General features: G+C 39.4%; 1 protein-coding gene across 4 annotated transcripts in view; it reads left to right on the top strand.

The window, feature by feature from the left end:
* The window catches only part of LOC110959551 (MAM domain-containing glycosylphosphatidylinositol anchor protein 2-like), a 287,510-nt gene that overhangs the window by 238,936 nt on the left and 30,325 nt on the right, over positions 1 to 18,249 (top strand). For all 4 annotated transcript variants that reach the window (XM_051960688.1, XM_051960689.1, XM_051960691.1 and 1 more), the window contains exons 13-14: positions 10,302 to 10,322; positions 14,867 to 15,022. In XM_051960688.1, the coding sequence (XP_051816648.1) occupies positions 10,302 to 10,322; positions 14,867 to 15,022 (177 nt within the window). The remainder of the gene's footprint in view (positions 1 to 10,301; positions 10,323 to 14,866; positions 15,023 to 18,249) is intronic.

Here is an 18,249-nt window from a genome sequence, read left to right as displayed (position 1 = left end):
ACTCCCTCTCTTTCTGTGGTTCCCTCCAAGATGCAGGATTTACTGTTTAAGCCTCCTGTCAGCCCTCACAGCGGCTCCATAAAACACTGCTGCTGTCTGCTAATATTCCATTCTTATGCAGCTTATAGTGACATATACAGTAAGACGCCTCTCCTAAAGGAAAACCCCACAACATCTGACACTAAATTGGATGATTTTAGCAACTCATTGGTTGTTTGGTCAATACAATGTCAAAAATGATGAAAAAATGTCAGGCACTGTTTTCCAAAGTGCAAGATAACATCCTTTAAATATCTTATTTTGTCCATAACCCAAAACAGTTCAGTTTATTTTCATGAAGGAGAAAAGAGACACATTTTTTAGATGCTTGAATCAGAGGCTGAAGAATGGAATCAGACTTTTTTTTATCATGTTATTATTGTTGTGTGTTTTGAAAAACTAACTGCCTCCATTTTGCAAAATGAAGTTTCTGAGTTTGACAACAATTTCCTTAAGCCCTGGGCTAGTTTTTGAAAACTGTAAAAGAATCACCAAATTCATTTAGCTACTGCTGCAAAACTAGGATGCCAGAATAAACGACTTTGGTCTCTGTGGATGAGAGACACTAGAAGAGAATTTGTGAATTTGCGCCTCCTTATCTTTAAAAACTCCTGCAAATATTGACATTTTTACTTCAACCTGTCAAAGCTGTAAATTAGAGTGTAAATAACAGCCTCATAGCAATAAACTGAACTCTGTCATTGAACCTGTATTTAAAATTCTCAGCTGCAAATCAACCTTGTATCCCAAAAACTACATCCCCGTACATCTAACCTGCATTCTCAATTACATTTTGATGGATAAGTCTTTTCTCCTCTATGACATTCTAGCAAATGGTTGAAGTTTGAAAGAAACAAAAAATCTTAAAGTTTTGGATTTGGAGAGGTATAACACTGGAGACCGGGATCTGAGTCCAGTGTAGGATCATTATTCCTAAATTTAATTTTCAGATGATACTTGATTCAGCTTAGGCACCAATTTTTACATCATTTTTCTCCATTCGCTGTGTTACCAGGGTGACGAGTCCCGCCTCATCTAATATATGATTGGTTGTCTGAAAAGGAGAACTAGTAAAGCAGTAAAATAATAATAATAATAAGAAGAAGAAGAAGAAGAAGAAGAAGAACTTTATTTGCTGACACTTTTCAAAAGCTCAAAGTTACAAAGTGGTTTACAATAAAACAAATGTCATTTAAGACAAATAATGAAAGCAAATCCAAACAAACAAATAAGATCCCAAACATGCAATATAACAAGAAGAGTCAAGCCAAGATTTTATAAAGCACATTTATATATATATATATATATAAAAAAAAACATATTGCATCAAAGCACGTTCCAGTAAAAATAAATAAACGAATTCCCATGACAAAAATAACCTAACAAGTTTCAGTATTGGGTTTGAGACCCTGCAGTAATATAAATTATAGAATTTGATAAATATAAATATCCAAGCTACACTCTACAGCAAAGAAAAATAGGCAAAATATGATGTAACAAAGAAAGAAATGTTAAAAATACAAGCATTATCTGTTATATACGGTGTCATTTTTACCTGATTAATCTGTATTTTAGGAATTAAAATCCAACAACTATTATATAAAATACTTCTTACTTGTCCATTAATATAGTACAACTCCCTGCAGTGATAACAGTTTTAGAAAATTAGACACTCAGAACTGACAATTTTATAAATTACACATCTTACAGCATAAATAAATATACAAAATAAATGACAAAGAGAGACATGTCAACAGAAGGAATGTTGTCTGGTAGAAGATTCCCTGAAAACGTCATTAAGGATCCTGTTTGTTGCATAGGAATGTAAGTTTTAGAAGGTGTTGCTCACCACAAAAACAAAAGTGAAGCACAGCAAATATTACATCCGTAGTAGTCGCAATAATACCTGGCAGGCAGGTGGAAGGAGTCAAAAACATGCTGTTATTACAGGTTATTTCTGCTGTGACTGAGTTCACAATGATATGTTAAAATACTGTACGATACTCTGAAACTGTAGCAAAGAGAAGAAAAAAACACTTTTCAAAGCTCAGTCTTGTACAAAGGAGAGTTTGGTGTAGCTGCTGTCTTGTACATCTTCAGGAGTTCTGTCTTCATAACACACTTTCATGTAAAGGAATACATTTATTCGGCTTCCAGTGGAGGTGAGATGTGAAGATCAATACTTCTTTCACGTGTGTCCATGAAATGTAGGTTGCAGGTGAATCTGTCCACCTGTGAAGGAAACCAGTCGACTGCCATTATGGCTTCTGTTGAAGTAATTGAAATGGCAAAAAGCTGCATGGTTCAACGTTTTCTTTATCAGACACCAAATTTTATTTTTTATAAGTTTTTTTTTTTTACTTCCTTGCAACGCTTCTCAGTTGTCTTTAATGCAAGCTTTTACCAACATGTTGGAATAATTGAATCGTGTTGCAGATGCAGCTGTTTTTACCAACTTTGGGAAGTCTAGTTTTACTTTCTGTGCATCTGGAAAAACCTGCAGAACAATTTACAGCTTGACTCATTTAACCCTTCTAGAGTAATTGAAGTTTTTAATTTTCTTATTTCACTGACTCTTGCTTTGTTTTTCTTCTTGTGCTAATTGCTCTTCTTATACTGTATGGTTTCATTCTTCGACTAATTTGCCTTTTTTGTTTTTATTGCTAATCTGATTGCAGTTTTCCCTGATTTCTACACCTATATCTTCAGTTTAATCGTGTCTTTGCTAGACAGGTTGACTAGTAGCCAGCAGGCGGTGAGTTTATCTGGAAACACAACCGCACAGCGAGCCGGGGGGGCGGGGACTCTCCAGAGTTTCCTGCTTCGAAGCGCTTCTGAGCTATCATCCATCCATTCTCTATACACCGCTTTATCCTCACTAGGGTCGCTGGAGTCTATCCCAGCTGACTCGGGCGAAGGCAGGGGACACCCTGGACAGGTCGCCAGTCTGTCACAGAGCTACATATACAGACAAACAATCACACTCGCATTCACACCTACGGGCAATTTAGAGTAACCAATTAACCTCAGCATATTTTTGGACTGTGGGAGGAAGCCGGAGTACCCGGAGAAAACCCACGCATGCACAGGGAGAACATGCAAACTCCATGCAGAAAGATCCCAGGCCCACCCCGGGATTCGAACCAGGGATCTTCTTGCTGCAAGGCAAAGTGCTAACCACTTACTCCACTGTGCAGCCCCCTGAGCTATCATTGTTTTTGCATTTAGTTTTCTCTATGAATAAAAGGAGATCGAATATTTTAATTAGTGAGCTTTGGAGCTTTGGATTTCTTTACCTCCCGACACATTCAAGTCAGCTGATTTCCCTGTTTCTAGTCTTTGTGCTACACTGTATTTCCCAGCTGTGCTACTCTGCGCCAGAGTAGACGAAGAACTGGGCACATATTTTGCATTATTATTTATTATTATTGTTATAGCTACATAATTTTCCAAATATTAAATTTATCAGGTGGTTAGGACTTTCACCTTGCAGCTAGAAGATGTCTGGTTCGTGTCCCAGCCTTCTGGGAGTCTTTCTGTGTGGAGTTTGCATGTTCTCCCTGTGCAGCGTGGGTTTTCTGCACTTTCTCCGGCTTCCTCCCACAGTCCAAAAACATGCTGACGTTTATTGGTGATTTTAAATTGTCTGTAGGTGTGAATATGAGTGTGATTATTTATCTCTTTGTGTAGTCCTGTGATAGATGATGATGATAGATTATAGATGATTTGTCCGGAGTGTCCCCTGCCTTCACCCTAAATCAGCTGGGATAGACTCCAGCGACCCTAATGAGGATTAAGTTGTGTGTAGATGATGGATGGATGGATGGTGTTTTGTCAATTCTCTGAACAAGCAACATTTATGTCTTTGTTACACAAGAACATTCGGTTTGTTTTGGGGATGTAATGTTCTTGTATAACTCCACAAAATTTAGCAAAAGTGAAATATTATGGGGAAGTTAATTCTAACAGAAGGTTGGTTGTAAACCTTAAGAGAAAAGTCAGTTTGATTGTAAATATTCAACACATTTCTATCTGTTTTTTTTTTATTTCTACATGGTCCTTCCTCCCCTCATCTAACCATCAATCAACCATCAATCTATCTACCAATAATGGACAGATCAATACATAGATGTATTGATACATGTAGACATTATCTGTCTGTATATCTCCTACCATCCATGATAGATGATGGATAACAAGGTATGTGTGGATGTTTTCTGTTTTCCCATCTTTATCACGGATGGACTGACTGGTATCCATACAGACCTATTTATGTATCATCTGTTAGTGTCTTATTGATAATGAATGTAGACAGATGGAGTATATTTACAGTAGAATTAAAAACACAATTACGATACAGGAATTTATTTACATTTCACCAAAACTGTCTTTGCCGCAGACTTCCAAGAGAACAACTCCAAACTCTCTAAAAAAAAAAAAAAAAGATTGGTGAGAGTCCAGGAACACAGTAGGTGCAGCTTTGGTTATTGATCAGAAGGTTGTGAGTTCAAGCCCCACTGCTGCCAAGTGCTGGGCTCCTGAGAAAAGCTTCTTCATGGCTGACCCTCCGTTCTGACCCAAAGTTCCTAACAAGCTGCACTTACAAAAATGAACTGTTTTTAAATGTTTATTTGCGTTTTACAGATCATGACTAGTAAAATCAGAGAGAAAAGGCGTTAATTTACATGCTGATACAAAAGAAAAGAAAAAATCAGGAAAAAAACTGTTCACAACAAAAATCTGTATTGGTACAAATGGTAGTTCTTCATTTTACATTTGAGTTTAAAATGACATTATTTTTTACAGTATTTAAATCTGAAAAATCGATTGACGTTCTACAGATGTTTATCTTTGTTTGAAAGAAATGTAATTGTATTAAAGATTGAAAAGTTGCCCACATTTTAACAGTTATTTTAATGGTTTGTGTTTTGTCAAATTGCAGATCAAATCTAGACTTTTATTTTTATATTTTGACTGCAGCTTATGTCCACATCAGAAATCTGTGTTCTTACAAATGGTTTTTCATTATTTTATGTTTATCCTTAAAAATGTTTTTTAATGTTTGTTTAAATCAGGAAAAACAATATGTATTAAATTGAATTACATTTCAGAATTTTTGCAGATTTTTTTTCTTTTGACAGTTTGAGATATGCTAGAAAAAGAAAATGTTGCTGTGCAATAATGTATTTTTGACCAAAAAAGCTTTCTTTTCTTCTTCTTTAAACTGACCAGAAGCACATTTAACAACTTGTTCTTGGGCACACAAATCCATGTAGCCTCAAAGTCAGAGGTCAGCGCTACACTGAACCTTGCCTGGGGACCAGACAGCCTTTATATTGTGTATTACAAATACACATAAAGTCGGTCTGGAACTGCTCCATTGAACAAAATCTAGCCCAGAGGCGGGACTACCAATCACAGCTTGAATTGGAGAGAGCCAATCAGCGTAACACATGTGTGACGCAATCACTAAGCGACCTAACAACTGCCTTTCCGCCATGATGTTTTGTAGTTTTAACAGCTTCCTTCGCCGTACAGGGGTCCTGAGGAAAATCTAAGCTCTCCCTTTCAACAGTGGAGGGCAGCATTACGCATTCTATCGTACAGCCTGCCGGAATTAAAAATACATCCTTTTTAAAAAGAAAAGCTTTAAGAGCTGCTTCTTGTTGAGGTTTTAAGGAAAACAGAGGAAAGCGCACGAGAGAAACCTCGCTCTGTTGCGGTCGCATCGTTAACTCCCGCCTCTGGTGCTCTGATTGGTTTGGTCTGATCTGCTCGGAGCTTGAAAACCTGTCAAAATGTGTCAGTGGAGGAGGGCTAGACCGTATTCCCGTATATCCCTTATAACGGGAATACAGTCTAGCTAAGCTAGGCTACACTGAACCTGCTTTGGTTTGTCTGTTTGATTTGTTTAAACCTTGTGTCAGCTGCTCTCATGTGATTCATGGATTCTCTTCTGCTCAGCTGGATGCTTCACATCCCCTTGAAATCCTGTTTCTGATGAAGGAGCAGACAGCGGCATTACTTCTGACTCACGCTGCTGTAAAAACAACACACAGGATGCTGCCGTACCTGGGCAGGCTGTGTTCGGGTGTGTCCGTGGGAGTGTGTGTGGCTGAAGGACACAATAGTGTGATGCTGCTCTTGTTATTTCGGTCACGGACACATGAGGGAAAGCTTGCTGAATTACATTTACCCATGCTGTTATTCTTTCAACTGATGGTCGGAGCTGTGAAGCCGTCACAGGGCTTTCTCCGAACGTCGTGGCTCCAGCCCAGACCCCTTAAACATGATGGATGGGAATCTTGGAGAGTGTGGATTATATGAGGTCAGGGGGAAAAAGAAAAAAGAAGAAGGTGGTGAAGCAACAGCAGCCAGGCCACTGTTGTCTATGAGGACACTTGGCTGCAGCTGTAGAATTGTCTGCTGTTTTGTGAAACAGCCACGAGCCAGTGGGCAGAGATTCCTGCCAAGATGAAGTCAGTGCTCGTATCCGGAACAGCCTCCACGGCCCGACGTCCTTCGGCGGTCAATGAGCTCACTTTGTGTTTCAATCAAAATTAGGCGATCTGGATGGAAGGCACTCATGCATCAAGCGCCAGTTTGTTTTGTCCTCTTCCTCGGAAAAAGCAGACAGGAGGAGTCAGACAGACGTGCAGCTAATGTGCGGTTTGGTGGTTTTCAAGAAAAGATCCTTCACTGCACTCCATGATCACTGGGAGTGTTTATCTTGACAACTATCAAAATTACATTTCATCCTCGATCATTATTTGAGGCTTTTTTAGCTGGAGGGGAGAGCGGTGCGCTAAGACAGAAATCCAAGATAGTTCTTTTTAAAAGCATTTCGCTCAAGGGGCTCTTCACACCTTTTACTTTAGCAACATTTCAGCAAAAGAAATCGAGGTCCAGTCTCGTCTTGCAGAAGCCGAATTTAAAGCCAAGGCCGCTTTATTTGAGAAGGTTGAGTCAACAATAAAACTCGATTTACTTTATTCCGTAGTTTGTTTCCCCACATCCAGCACAGTCATCCATATAGGAAGCTAAATTATCTTTTAGTGCATGTGGGTTGTAGTAGTAAAGTAGCCCTGGGCCTGCTCTGTGCCCTGCTTGATTTCCTCAGTGGGGGCAGAAGCCATCGCTCGAGCAGACACATTCATCTGGACTAAGGCTCAGTGAGTCAGCCTCCGGAAACTGCAGGTAAAAGAAAAAAAAAAAAAAAAGTACCGACAACGAAACATATTTTCATAACCACAAAGAAAGGAGGAGGCAGGAAGGAGAATGAAGGCTGCAGGAAGGAGCCGGCGAGCAGGAGGGGGGCTGAAAGAATAGAGTTTTGTCAGAAAACTCAGCATCCGTTTCATAGGCCCGAGGCTGTAAGTTGTCATTTAAAACATTTTCTCTGCAACAGCCTGGATGATTTCTTCCTCCCTCTGCAATCTGCGCTGGTCTGCTCAGTCCACAGTAGCTTCAGTACTAAGCTCAGATGCAGGTTGGGTTTTTTTTTCCACACAGCGTTTACGACGACGACGACGCTGGAAATGCAGTTTTGGTCGCGAGGTATTTCCCCACAAGTGAACATACCACTCTTCAGTACATGCGTTCCTTTGTTCGAATGATTTGTTATTGCTCACTTTAATTGGCTGGATTAAAATCAATTCCCCCCGTGAGCGGCGAGGTTTCATAAATCACGCGGCAACGTGGTTTTGTAGTAAAGCTGATGTATCGCGTCTGCTCACTTCGGTCAGCAATCGATCATGAAAATGCCCATGAATCTTCCTGACAGGTTAAATGGTATTTACTCCGCAAAAAGTGAACTGCTGACTAACTGGCTCGTTGCAACTCTGCGTGATACCCTTGACCTTTCTGTGTTTGCTGCGGCGGCGGTAGCCTCTTAAATTATCAATGAGGGGCGCATTGAACCGCAGTTGGGTGGACAGAATGCAAAAGAAGCTCTCGCGTGTGTTTCGACCGGACGGTGCGTTTGATCTAAAAAGTTTCCCCAAATGACGGTTTTTGAAAACCACGGAAAGAAAAGATGTTTCAGTGGAAGCGATTAGCAGACGCACTTATGATTATTACTCATTTCTGTGATTTATTGGCTTCTAAATGGAAGTGCAAAATAGGCTTAGCGCTCTAAATGGAAGTCACCTTGGACAAGAACATCAGCAATGCCGGTAAATGGCAGTAATGATAAGCAGTTGCGCTATAAGCTTATTAATGTGGTCAGGCTGCTCATCCTAATCCCTCTGTCTTTTACATTAGATAACAGACCGAGAATGACTGCTGTCACCTTTTCCACTTCAAACCCCAGACATCTCTGTCTTTGTGTCTCCTCAGGAACCATTGCATCGTTGTACTGATGTTTGTACACTGAAAGACGGAACATGCACTCACGTTTAGTTTTCCTTTGATAAATAGCCAGGAAATGGCATACAAGTGACTATAGACAGCAAGACATTGTGTTAAACATGTTAATGATGGCTTTTTCTGAAATTTTGCTAAATTGCTGCTTTTTTTTCAGAAATACAGCTTCTATAACCGTTAAAATGGCCCTAGTGTTTTATACTATGTTCTAACAAACCGAAAACTGAAGACTGAAGTTCTCACTTGTCAACTGGAAGTCATGGCTAAAACCAAAGAGCTAAATGAGTCTCTATTAGGGTCCATTACTGAGAGAGAGTTGCTGCCTCTTTGTGTCTCCTCAGAAATCATTGAACCATTGTACTGCTGTTTGCACACTTCTACAACTAAAAGATGGAGCCTGCACACACATACAGTCAATCCTTATGTGAATAATAGAGTTCTTCTGGCTGGAAATCGCATTTAAAGTGACAAAAGACTGTAAGACATTGTGTTAGAGATGTTTTCACTTAAAATGCCATGTCGACAGTCATTCATACTCCCTGAAATGGCAACACATTTTTAAGAGAAAAGACAGCTTTTACAACCGTCCAAATGGTCCTGGTGATTTCTACCTTGTTCTAATATGCTATGAACTGATGCAGAAGTTCTCACTAGTGAACTGGAAGCCACGGCTAAAAACAAAGAGCTAAATGAGCTGCTATTACGGTCCATTACTGAGAGAGAGCTGCTGCTTCTCACAAGATGAGAAAAGGCGATAAAGTCATATCCGAGTGTTTTCAAGGTCCAGTGCACACAGTGCAAAGAATCCTCACAAAGTACAAGGAGTTCCACCCTGAAGAATCTCAAAGTGGATGGGAGGAAGACAAAAAATTGCGAGAATCCGAGGATCAGCAGCAAGAGCATCTTTGTGAATCTGGAAATTCTGGTGGCAACATCTCAGTCAGACACAGACCAAAGAAGTCTTCTGGTCATCAGTTCTGTGGCCAGATGAGATGAAATTTTAATTTTTTGAACACAAAAAGAAAGTATAAGCATTGAGAATGAGAGTGGTATGAATGGTGATGCTTTGGGGAAGTTTCAGCAAAGTACATGGCATCATGAGAAACTCGGGCGACGTTAGGATTGTGGAGGAAAACATCAGGCAGTTTGCAGAGAAAACTTGTCCTTGGGCAGCATTGGAGCTTCCAACCAGACAATGATCTGAAACAAAGTGCCAAGGCTGTGATGAAATGGTAAACAGAGAACAACATGAACACGTTGGAGTCCAGACTTGAAACTTATCCAGAATCTGTGGAGGAGCTGAAGACCAGAGTGACGAAGATGAAGCCTTCCAGCCTCAAAGACCTGGAGATCGGCACAAAGAGGAGCAAAATCCCAGTGTAGAGCTGGGATTTTGGGATGTTGTGGCAAAGAGAAAGAAGATTTTGACAATGACATTGCAATTTTTATAAAAATGTCAAATTTGCATCTCCAACACAATGTCTTACTGTCTTTTGTCACTTATTCATGTATTTTCCAACAAAAAGGGGCCTATTAATCCAACAAAAATCTTCCTAAATCAAAATTGGCATGAGTATAAATAATTTGGGGCTTAACTATGAAGGCTCCCAGTGTTTTAATACGACAGGAAGATATTTTCAGACATCTCTAAGCGCAGTTTCATACATGCTGGCTTTTATTAGCTCCACAATTTAAGATGACAGCAGGACGAAAGGTTAATCGCATCTGCTACCATGTATAAGCTTGTTGTACTCTTCTGTGTAACCTGCCGAGCACACACACACATGGACGAGCTCTCAACAGGTTGTGTGTGTCCTTTTTAAGAAGTGCTTTTACATAATGACAGACAGCGAGGATGTTCTGTACTAATGGTTGTCTCTGGCCTTTCTCTTTCACAGCTCCCATCAACCCTCACCTGCGTAAGTAATCTGGACCTCACACAAACACAAACACACCGGATGTTATGTGGAGACCTCAGCATGTTACACAGCACTGGAAGGGCTTTTTAGGTAGGGCTGAACCATATGCAAGAAAACAGTCACATGAGGATTATTGTGACAGACATGAGTCATGACTTTAATCCGATTAAATCAATGTTATCGCTGTACATCATTTCAATATGTATGAGACAGAAGGAACCTCCTCCATTTTCTAGAAGGACATTATTGTCTATTCTGATCACAGATAAATAGATATCAATGTCTCAGCCTCTTGCCACAATGTGAATAAGTGCATGTAGAATGTCTTTTGTGACCTAAAGTGGTGTATTTTAACCCAAATTATGAATTTTCATGCCTAAATTTAGCCAAGCATGAACAGAAAACACAACTAAACACCAAGTGAATAAAAGCAAAAGTCAAAATTTAACTTATATGAACAAATCCACTGGACTTCTAGACCAAGATGGGATTCAGTTTTAATTCTCCTGGGCCCCTTTTGTCTCATTGCTTTTCTTCTAACTAAACTGCATTCTCATTTATGCTTTGAAAGAAACTATTTTATTGTGCTAGTAAAGCAGAAGCATTGGATTCCCATGTGGGACCATTGTTAGACTGAAGTTTCCCTTTTGCTTGTTGTTTAATTTCATTTTTAACCAGTTTGGCTGAAATGTCACACTTTGAACTCATTCACAATGGAAAGCACCTCTAAGAAGATTTAAGTTTAGGCACTAAAATTACTTGGTTCAGTTTATGAAAATGTCATAATTTGAGCGAAATGCGTCCATTTTTTGGGTCACATGAGTGCTAATCTATCTAATGTATGATCGACTGATTGAAATGAAGCAACAGTAAAATAATGTAAGTAACCTGCAAAAATATGGCAGTTTTGAAACAGGCAGGACATTTACCCCTAAAATGTACCCACAAAAGCAGTTTAGTTGTAAATAAATGTAATTTTGTGGAGACATGGTTGCCTGAGTGAAAGTCTGCTGACTTATGTTCCCTTCAACTTCCAAATGTGAACTTTTGCTTCTATTTGTGAGTGGAAAATTGCAATTCTGTTACTAGTAAATGAGGTGATAATGTGTCTAATGCACTGCTAGAAGGTGGAGGAGATACTTACAGGCTGTTTAATGAGCTGAGAGCACTAAAAACAGGTGTAGTTTAAGTGGAAAAGGTCATGTTTGCCCTTCTTTTCTGCTGGCATAAAAATCTAAACGCCATCAGATTTTAGCTGCATCTTCCTTTTCATCTGCAGAATATGATTTATCAGCTGCTTCATCTCAGTAGAAACACATTTATAATTATGTATTGTGACAGATTTCACCTTGATCATAAAATTGTAGCTGCAGCTTCAATGCAATTTTAATAATATTTCAGTGAATCGTGTTTTTAAATGGAGCTCAATGAAGTATGAAATGCAGCACTTCCCTGCAGGAATCCTGAGTAAACCTGCATCAGGCTGTTTGACATGTTGGGAGCTTTAAATCTCTGCACTTTGGATGGTGTATTTGCATGAGACTGGTTGTTGGTTTTGTGTGTGTGTGTGTGTGTGTGTGTGTGTGTGTGTGTGTGTGTGTGTGTGTGTGTGTGTGTGTGTGTGTGTGTGTGTGTGTGTGTGTGTGTGTGTGTGTGTGTGTGTTGCAACGCTTTGTGCTTTGTGAGCATTACTTATGCATGGATCTGTGCCGTATGTGTTTATATTCTTTTAATGCTTAGTCTCATTTATGACGCATTTCATTGTCGAAACTTTACAAATTCGCATTATTCACGCCTTGAGAATCCACACTTAATCATTGTTTGCCGTGCTGCTCTGCTCCGTTGTTCTGCTTTTATTTATTTATATAGATGTGTATTTTTGGTGGGTGTTCACACAAACATCGCCAACATAATAACAAACATCCTAATCACCAACATCATTATCCAAATCCCCGAAGGAAACTGTCTTACCTGCAACAACGCCTCCTCTTCCTCCTCTCCTTCCTCCAAATCCTCCTATCTCTCCCGGGGCGCGGGAGGCGAAAACATTTAGTTTAGCTTCGTCGTGGATGGGGGCGTTAATGTCTTAGCGCCGGGAGCCAGACTTCCATTTAAATCTGCATGCTTTGTGAGGGGGAAGAGTCAAGAGTGCCTCCAACCCGGCCCCCTTTTTTTCCTCCACTTCTCCCACTCGGCCTCCACCTCCTCCTCGTCTGCCTCACAGCATCACTGCCCTCCTCCATCCCTCGGTCCATCCACCCACACTCCACCTCTGTCTCTGTTACCTCCATTACCTGAGTTAAAAAAAAAAAAAAAGAAAGCTGCAAATTCCTGCTCCTCTCAAGGTCACCACTCCAAACTGCTCCCAGCTACGTTTTAATAAATCAATGAATATTTATCAGAGCACATGCCTGCATCCTGAATCTAAATGCTTCCCCTTTTACTATCTCTTTGAGGACTCGGGCAGCGGCGTGTCCTCTGGTTAGGTGTTTGGCTTTGTTTGTTACATGCATTAAATCGAGCTTTTGACACTGTTGATCCTGCAGCTACCCCTTCATTAAAGTGAGTGTGCCGGCTCCCTCATCCACCCTCCACATGTGTGCCATTTCCAGCTACTCATTAGTATATTCGCTGTTCGACATTCCCCCTACATGCAAGCCGTCATAACCTCGTGCAGGAGTAGCAATTACTCTTTGTGTTTCTTAAAGGGTGACAAAACCCACACTTTCATTCCCGCTCGGCACACTCGGCTAGTTTAAAAATTGCAGCCAAAGGGGCGTGGAGAGCCGCGGAGAAGAGGGGGGAGCGCTCAATCTCACACCCACTAACACAGAAGATGGAGAAGGAGGGAGGTGGTGTCAACTTTAAAAACTGATTACACAGAGTTCTGCTGCTGAGACGCTGCAACACATCCAAGGACAACTGCCTCATTTTTACTTGCAATCCTGTAAAAGAAGAATCACAAGGAGTTGAACTGATTCTGTAAATCAGTAACCGTAATCGAAATTTTTGCAAAGTTTTTCCTTTTTATTTTTCTGATTTGTTTCCATCTGTACAAAACACACAAATTATCTATAAAACTGGGAAAACAGAGTTTGAATTTGCTTGTCTAATATAAACTGGCTTTAAAAACTTTAACTCTCTTAAACAAATTCTTAAAGAAAATTGTAATGGCAAAAAAAATTCACATATGTATCACAATTTCAGAAGTACTTGCTGTTGAATTCAAGTTAAATACTATAATTATTTTGTAGAGTGACAAATTAAAGGGAAAAGAAGTTTTACTTTTTATTTTACAGATTTTTTTTTCTGTGTACAAACAAAAATATCAATAAAAATGTACTTGTCCAAATCAAAAAACACTAAACACCTGAAACTGTAAATGACTATAATCTAAGATTTGAAAAGATATTTCTCATTTTTTGACATAGAAAGTCATAATAATGCTTTATTAGAAGTGTGATAAACAATCTCATATTTATAGCAATTTCAGAAGTACTTTTTTATTGTTGTTAGGAGATGAAGCTGTTAAATTTACGTTAAATATTTTAATTATATTTGTAGAATTAGATACCATTACGGACAATTAAAAGGAAAAGAAGCTTTGGTTTGATCATTTTAGTTTGACTAGTTTGTTAAATTAAGGTAAAATGACATAAAATAAGATAAGATAAATTTTATTCTAAATTGTTGTGCCAGATATTGCTCAGAGAAAAAACTGACATAAGAAATGCAGTACCTTAAAAAGTAGAAAAGCAATGAGATATGAGGACAATACATTACTAAAATACACTCAACAAAAATATAAATGCAACACTTTTGTTTTTGCTCCCACTTTTTATGAGATGAACTCAAAGATCTAAAACTTTTTCCACATACACAATATCACCATTTCTCTCAAACATTGTTCACAAATCTGTCTAAATCTGTGATAGTGAGCACTTCTCCTTTGCTGAGATAATCCACCTCACAGGTGTGCCATATCAAGATGCTGATTAGACACCATGATTAGTGCACAGGTGTGCCTTAGACAGGCAAAAACAGGCAAAAAAATCTGTTCAACACTGACCAATATGTTACTGGGTCAAACAACACAGATAAAATCATTACTCCCTTGAAAATAATGAGATTTACACATGACATTTAGTTTAATTTTTGTTCACCAAGGCTGTGAATGTGTTTATTGAATGTTATCCATCATGCTTCAGTAGTGGGACGTTAATGTGTTTTGTTCGCTCCATCCTCAACCAAACTGCATGTTGCTGTCAGGACAAATCCTGAAGCACTCCAGTGACGCCCCCAACTGCAGTCAGCGAGAGGTCACGTCTTAATTTAGAAGTTGTGTTCTGCAGATTGCATGGTGTAATTAGGATTTAGGCTCTTGTATACCCCCTCCCCACAGACACACACACACACACACTGGAGGAAATCTCATAAATATACAGTAGGTGGCACAGTGCTGTAGCTTCTGGGCACCGTGTCGCCTCTCACTCTTTTGTAATGATGTGAATGCTGGAGCCTGGCTCTGCTCTGTGGCTCTGCAGGAGAGTTCCACTGCAGCTTTGAGGAGGAGCCCATCTGCATGTTCACCCAGGACAAGAACGATGATTTTGATTGGACAAGGCACAGCGCTGCCACCCGCGACACCAAGTACACGCCCAACACCGGTCCCAGCGGCGACCGCAGTGGCTCCAAACAAGGTGAGCACATCTCAAAGTCTAATTTACACCCGTTTGCTGTAAACCCCTCCCCCAAATATCGACTGTCCAATCAGAGCGCAGGTGTAGCTCTTCTTGTTTCTCAGTTTCCTCAACTGCTCCAGTTTTGTCTCCGTCCCTCCCATATGAGATGTGAGCGGAGGAGGAAACACAGCGGGAGAGGAGTCGTGATTTTAACACAATTAAATATGACGTGTGCAACAGCTGCATCGTCTATCTGTTGTTTTGTTACAGTCGACTGCTGTGTTTTATGATGTCTGTCAGATGAGCACAACAGTCTTCGTGACAGCTTTTATATTTGCTTTTAATTCAGAATGTACTGATTAAGATCTAGAAATGTTTGCATAAAAAGTGCTATTCAGATACCATCACAAGGGTAAAGCGTTTGATCACGCATCTGATTTTCTTTAAAATAATTTAAGAATAGTTTACAATAGGACTCTCTAATTTGTTGTTCCCCAAATACTTGAATCCTGAATATAAATTCCAACTGACACAACCCTTTTATATGTCTCACATGCGGAAACGCACAATTTTATGGCAATATCCACCCACTGAATGGCATTTTTGCACATCATTCTCATACATGTGTGCCAGTAGAGACTACCTTCGCTTTTTAGTCGCTCAACAGGCAAAGTATCAGCCATTCCAATCAAAATTAACCCAAATAATGTTGGTGTTTCGTATGAACAAGTGCTGTAAAATCTCTTATGTACTCCTCACCTTGGAAACTGCAAATATCTTTATAATGTCGCCAAAATAGTAACAGTGTGTATTTTATTGCAGTAATTAATACTTTCTGGTGCTAAAAAGTGAGTGTGAAAGTGAACATCAGACAAAACATAGATCAAACTACACCATAAAAACAATTTTACTAAAATATTCCTTATAATTTTTCCAAACATATGAAATTAGCAATAAAAAATGTAAAATGGACAGTGGATTTACATGTATAATGTAAAATAGCATTAAAAACGGCAAAGTGAATATGATATATATTTATCTGTTCTAATGTAAAAGAACAAAATCCAACGTAAACTTACTACCTGCAGTAGTACTGTGTGGCATCAACACAAGGCTAATTAAGGTTACATAAGAAAAGGTCGTGTTCACAGATCAAAATTAATAGATTGAAAAATTACATTAAAATTTACAATACTTAATTTTTTCGATACTTTATGAGGGGTTAATTACACTTTTAATTGAGTTGATGCTTCAGAATTAGGTTTTCAACCAAAAGCAATATAAAAAAAAATGCTCCATTTACGCACTATAAAGTGGATGGTGAAAACTTTCAGACTCTTTTCATTTAGCACTAAACTGACCATCGGATATCCACTTTGTAATATTTTCACACAGTGTGGAAGTCGCACTGATAAAATCTGCCTGTGACAGTTTTCATTTTAGCCGATAAAATCCTCTGTCATTTGCTGGAAATGAGAAATCTGCCTCTGTTCCATCTGCCTGAAACCAAAAATCCATTGTTTCAAAATTTAATATGAATTTTGAGCAGTAAATTCGCCTCTGTCATCACTGTAAACTGCATATGTGCGTGTGTACATATCTCAGCTGGGGGTTTATCTGTGTGGCTGAACAGTGATATTGCAAAAGTATGCACCAATAAGAAATAAAACACAGCTGGTCTCAGTGATTAGTTCTGCCAGCTGTCAGCTCTGAGAACAGTGAACCTGCTTGTTGGATTGGAAATAAGTTAATCGAATGCACACATCTGAACGGACACCATTCTATTAGTTCTTATGTAATCCATGCATGAGTACATGAGCTCCCACAGCGCTCAGGGAAACAGTGCAACTATCACGTTATTGGCAAATGATGTGGCAAGATATCAAATTAGCGACGTAGCATTTTGATTATGTTGAAGCGTTATTTTCAAACATGCGGTTACAAGTGCCACTTTTTGAATCACTGGAATAAGTTGGAGCGATTCAAGTGTTCCCAACTGCATAATAGATGATTTCAGCTGTGCTCATTGTGTCACCAATTGCTTGATGCGCCACAATCTCACAATGAGCTGCTTTGATCATTTATTTTCAAGATGATCTTGTAAATGAGCCTCTGTTGCCGTTTCCATGGCGCCTGAACCCGCCACACAGTGGATTTAGTATTCACCATGTCACATGCATGTACAGGTATTCATTATTCAGTAATTTAATAAATAAAGAATTAACCAAATTGGACATGTTGGAATCCATTAGAGGATTCCATGTATCCTCTGATAGAAGTTGTCTGTGGTGGAATATAAGTGCCCATTATGGCGCAGTGGCACCAGCAGCAGCAGCAGCTGAAGCAGTAAATAATGCATTGGCTTTAATCACCTAATGGTTTCGAAATGTCCAGCATTTCATTACCAGCCCCATTCCTCTTTGCGTATAATTATCTGATATGAGATTCAACTGAGGGAGATATTCCATTTGATTTTGGCCGGAGGGGCGTGGAGCCACTAACACGTTAGCTTCCCTTCTGCCTGTGGCTCGGCTTCAGATTATTTCACTCAGACACCATCAGAGGAGAGTCTGACTCACAGGCATTGCTGCTGCTGCTGCCGTCCACGACTGTCAGGTGGAGGGAGAATGTGTAACCTCATTGTTAGAATTTCCATTAGCCCTGGGTTATTAGGAAGAGGAGAACTTCATAGAAAGTCCTGCTACTGATCTGTGATGTGGAAGGTTTCAGTTCCATCGTGCTTTGACAGTGTCTACAGGGACAGATCATTTGTTGGTGCATTAAAGATCTTATCCACTGTGAATTCACCAGTCAGACACAGTCACTTTGTTCTATATCCTGACATAACCACAGGGCATGATTAGATGCTGAACTGTAATTGTTAGGGATGACCCAATCCAGTCTCAAAGATCAATGCTAGAGCAAATAAAGTCATGAACATGAGCTTAATCCTTTTTTTTACATTACATAGATGCCCTAAAGAGAGAGAGCCATTTGCCAGGACACTAGGACTGCAAATTTTGAAAAATTTCCTTAATAATCTGCAGCATTATCAATCAATAACAGGTGAATTGATCACACAAACTGAGCCCTAATACAGCAACAACAGCACAGGGAAAACATACATAGGTACATTTTCCCTGTGCTGATGTTGCTATATTAGTCAATAGAGAGACTATTTGGGGTCCAAAGGTGAATTTGTTAGATGTACTGTCCTAGTTGATCCCAGTTTGTCTTCAACACAT

Source organism: Acanthochromis polyacanthus, chromosome 16, assembly GCF_021347895.1.
Source record: "Acanthochromis polyacanthus isolate Apoly-LR-REF ecotype Palm Island chromosome 16, KAUST_Apoly_ChrSc, whole genome shotgun sequence".
NCBI lineage: Eukaryota > Metazoa > Chordata > Actinopteri > Pomacentridae > Acanthochromis > Acanthochromis polyacanthus.
The sequence above is the reverse complement of the archived record's forward strand: the minus strand, read 5'-3'. Positions and strand labels throughout refer to the sequence as shown.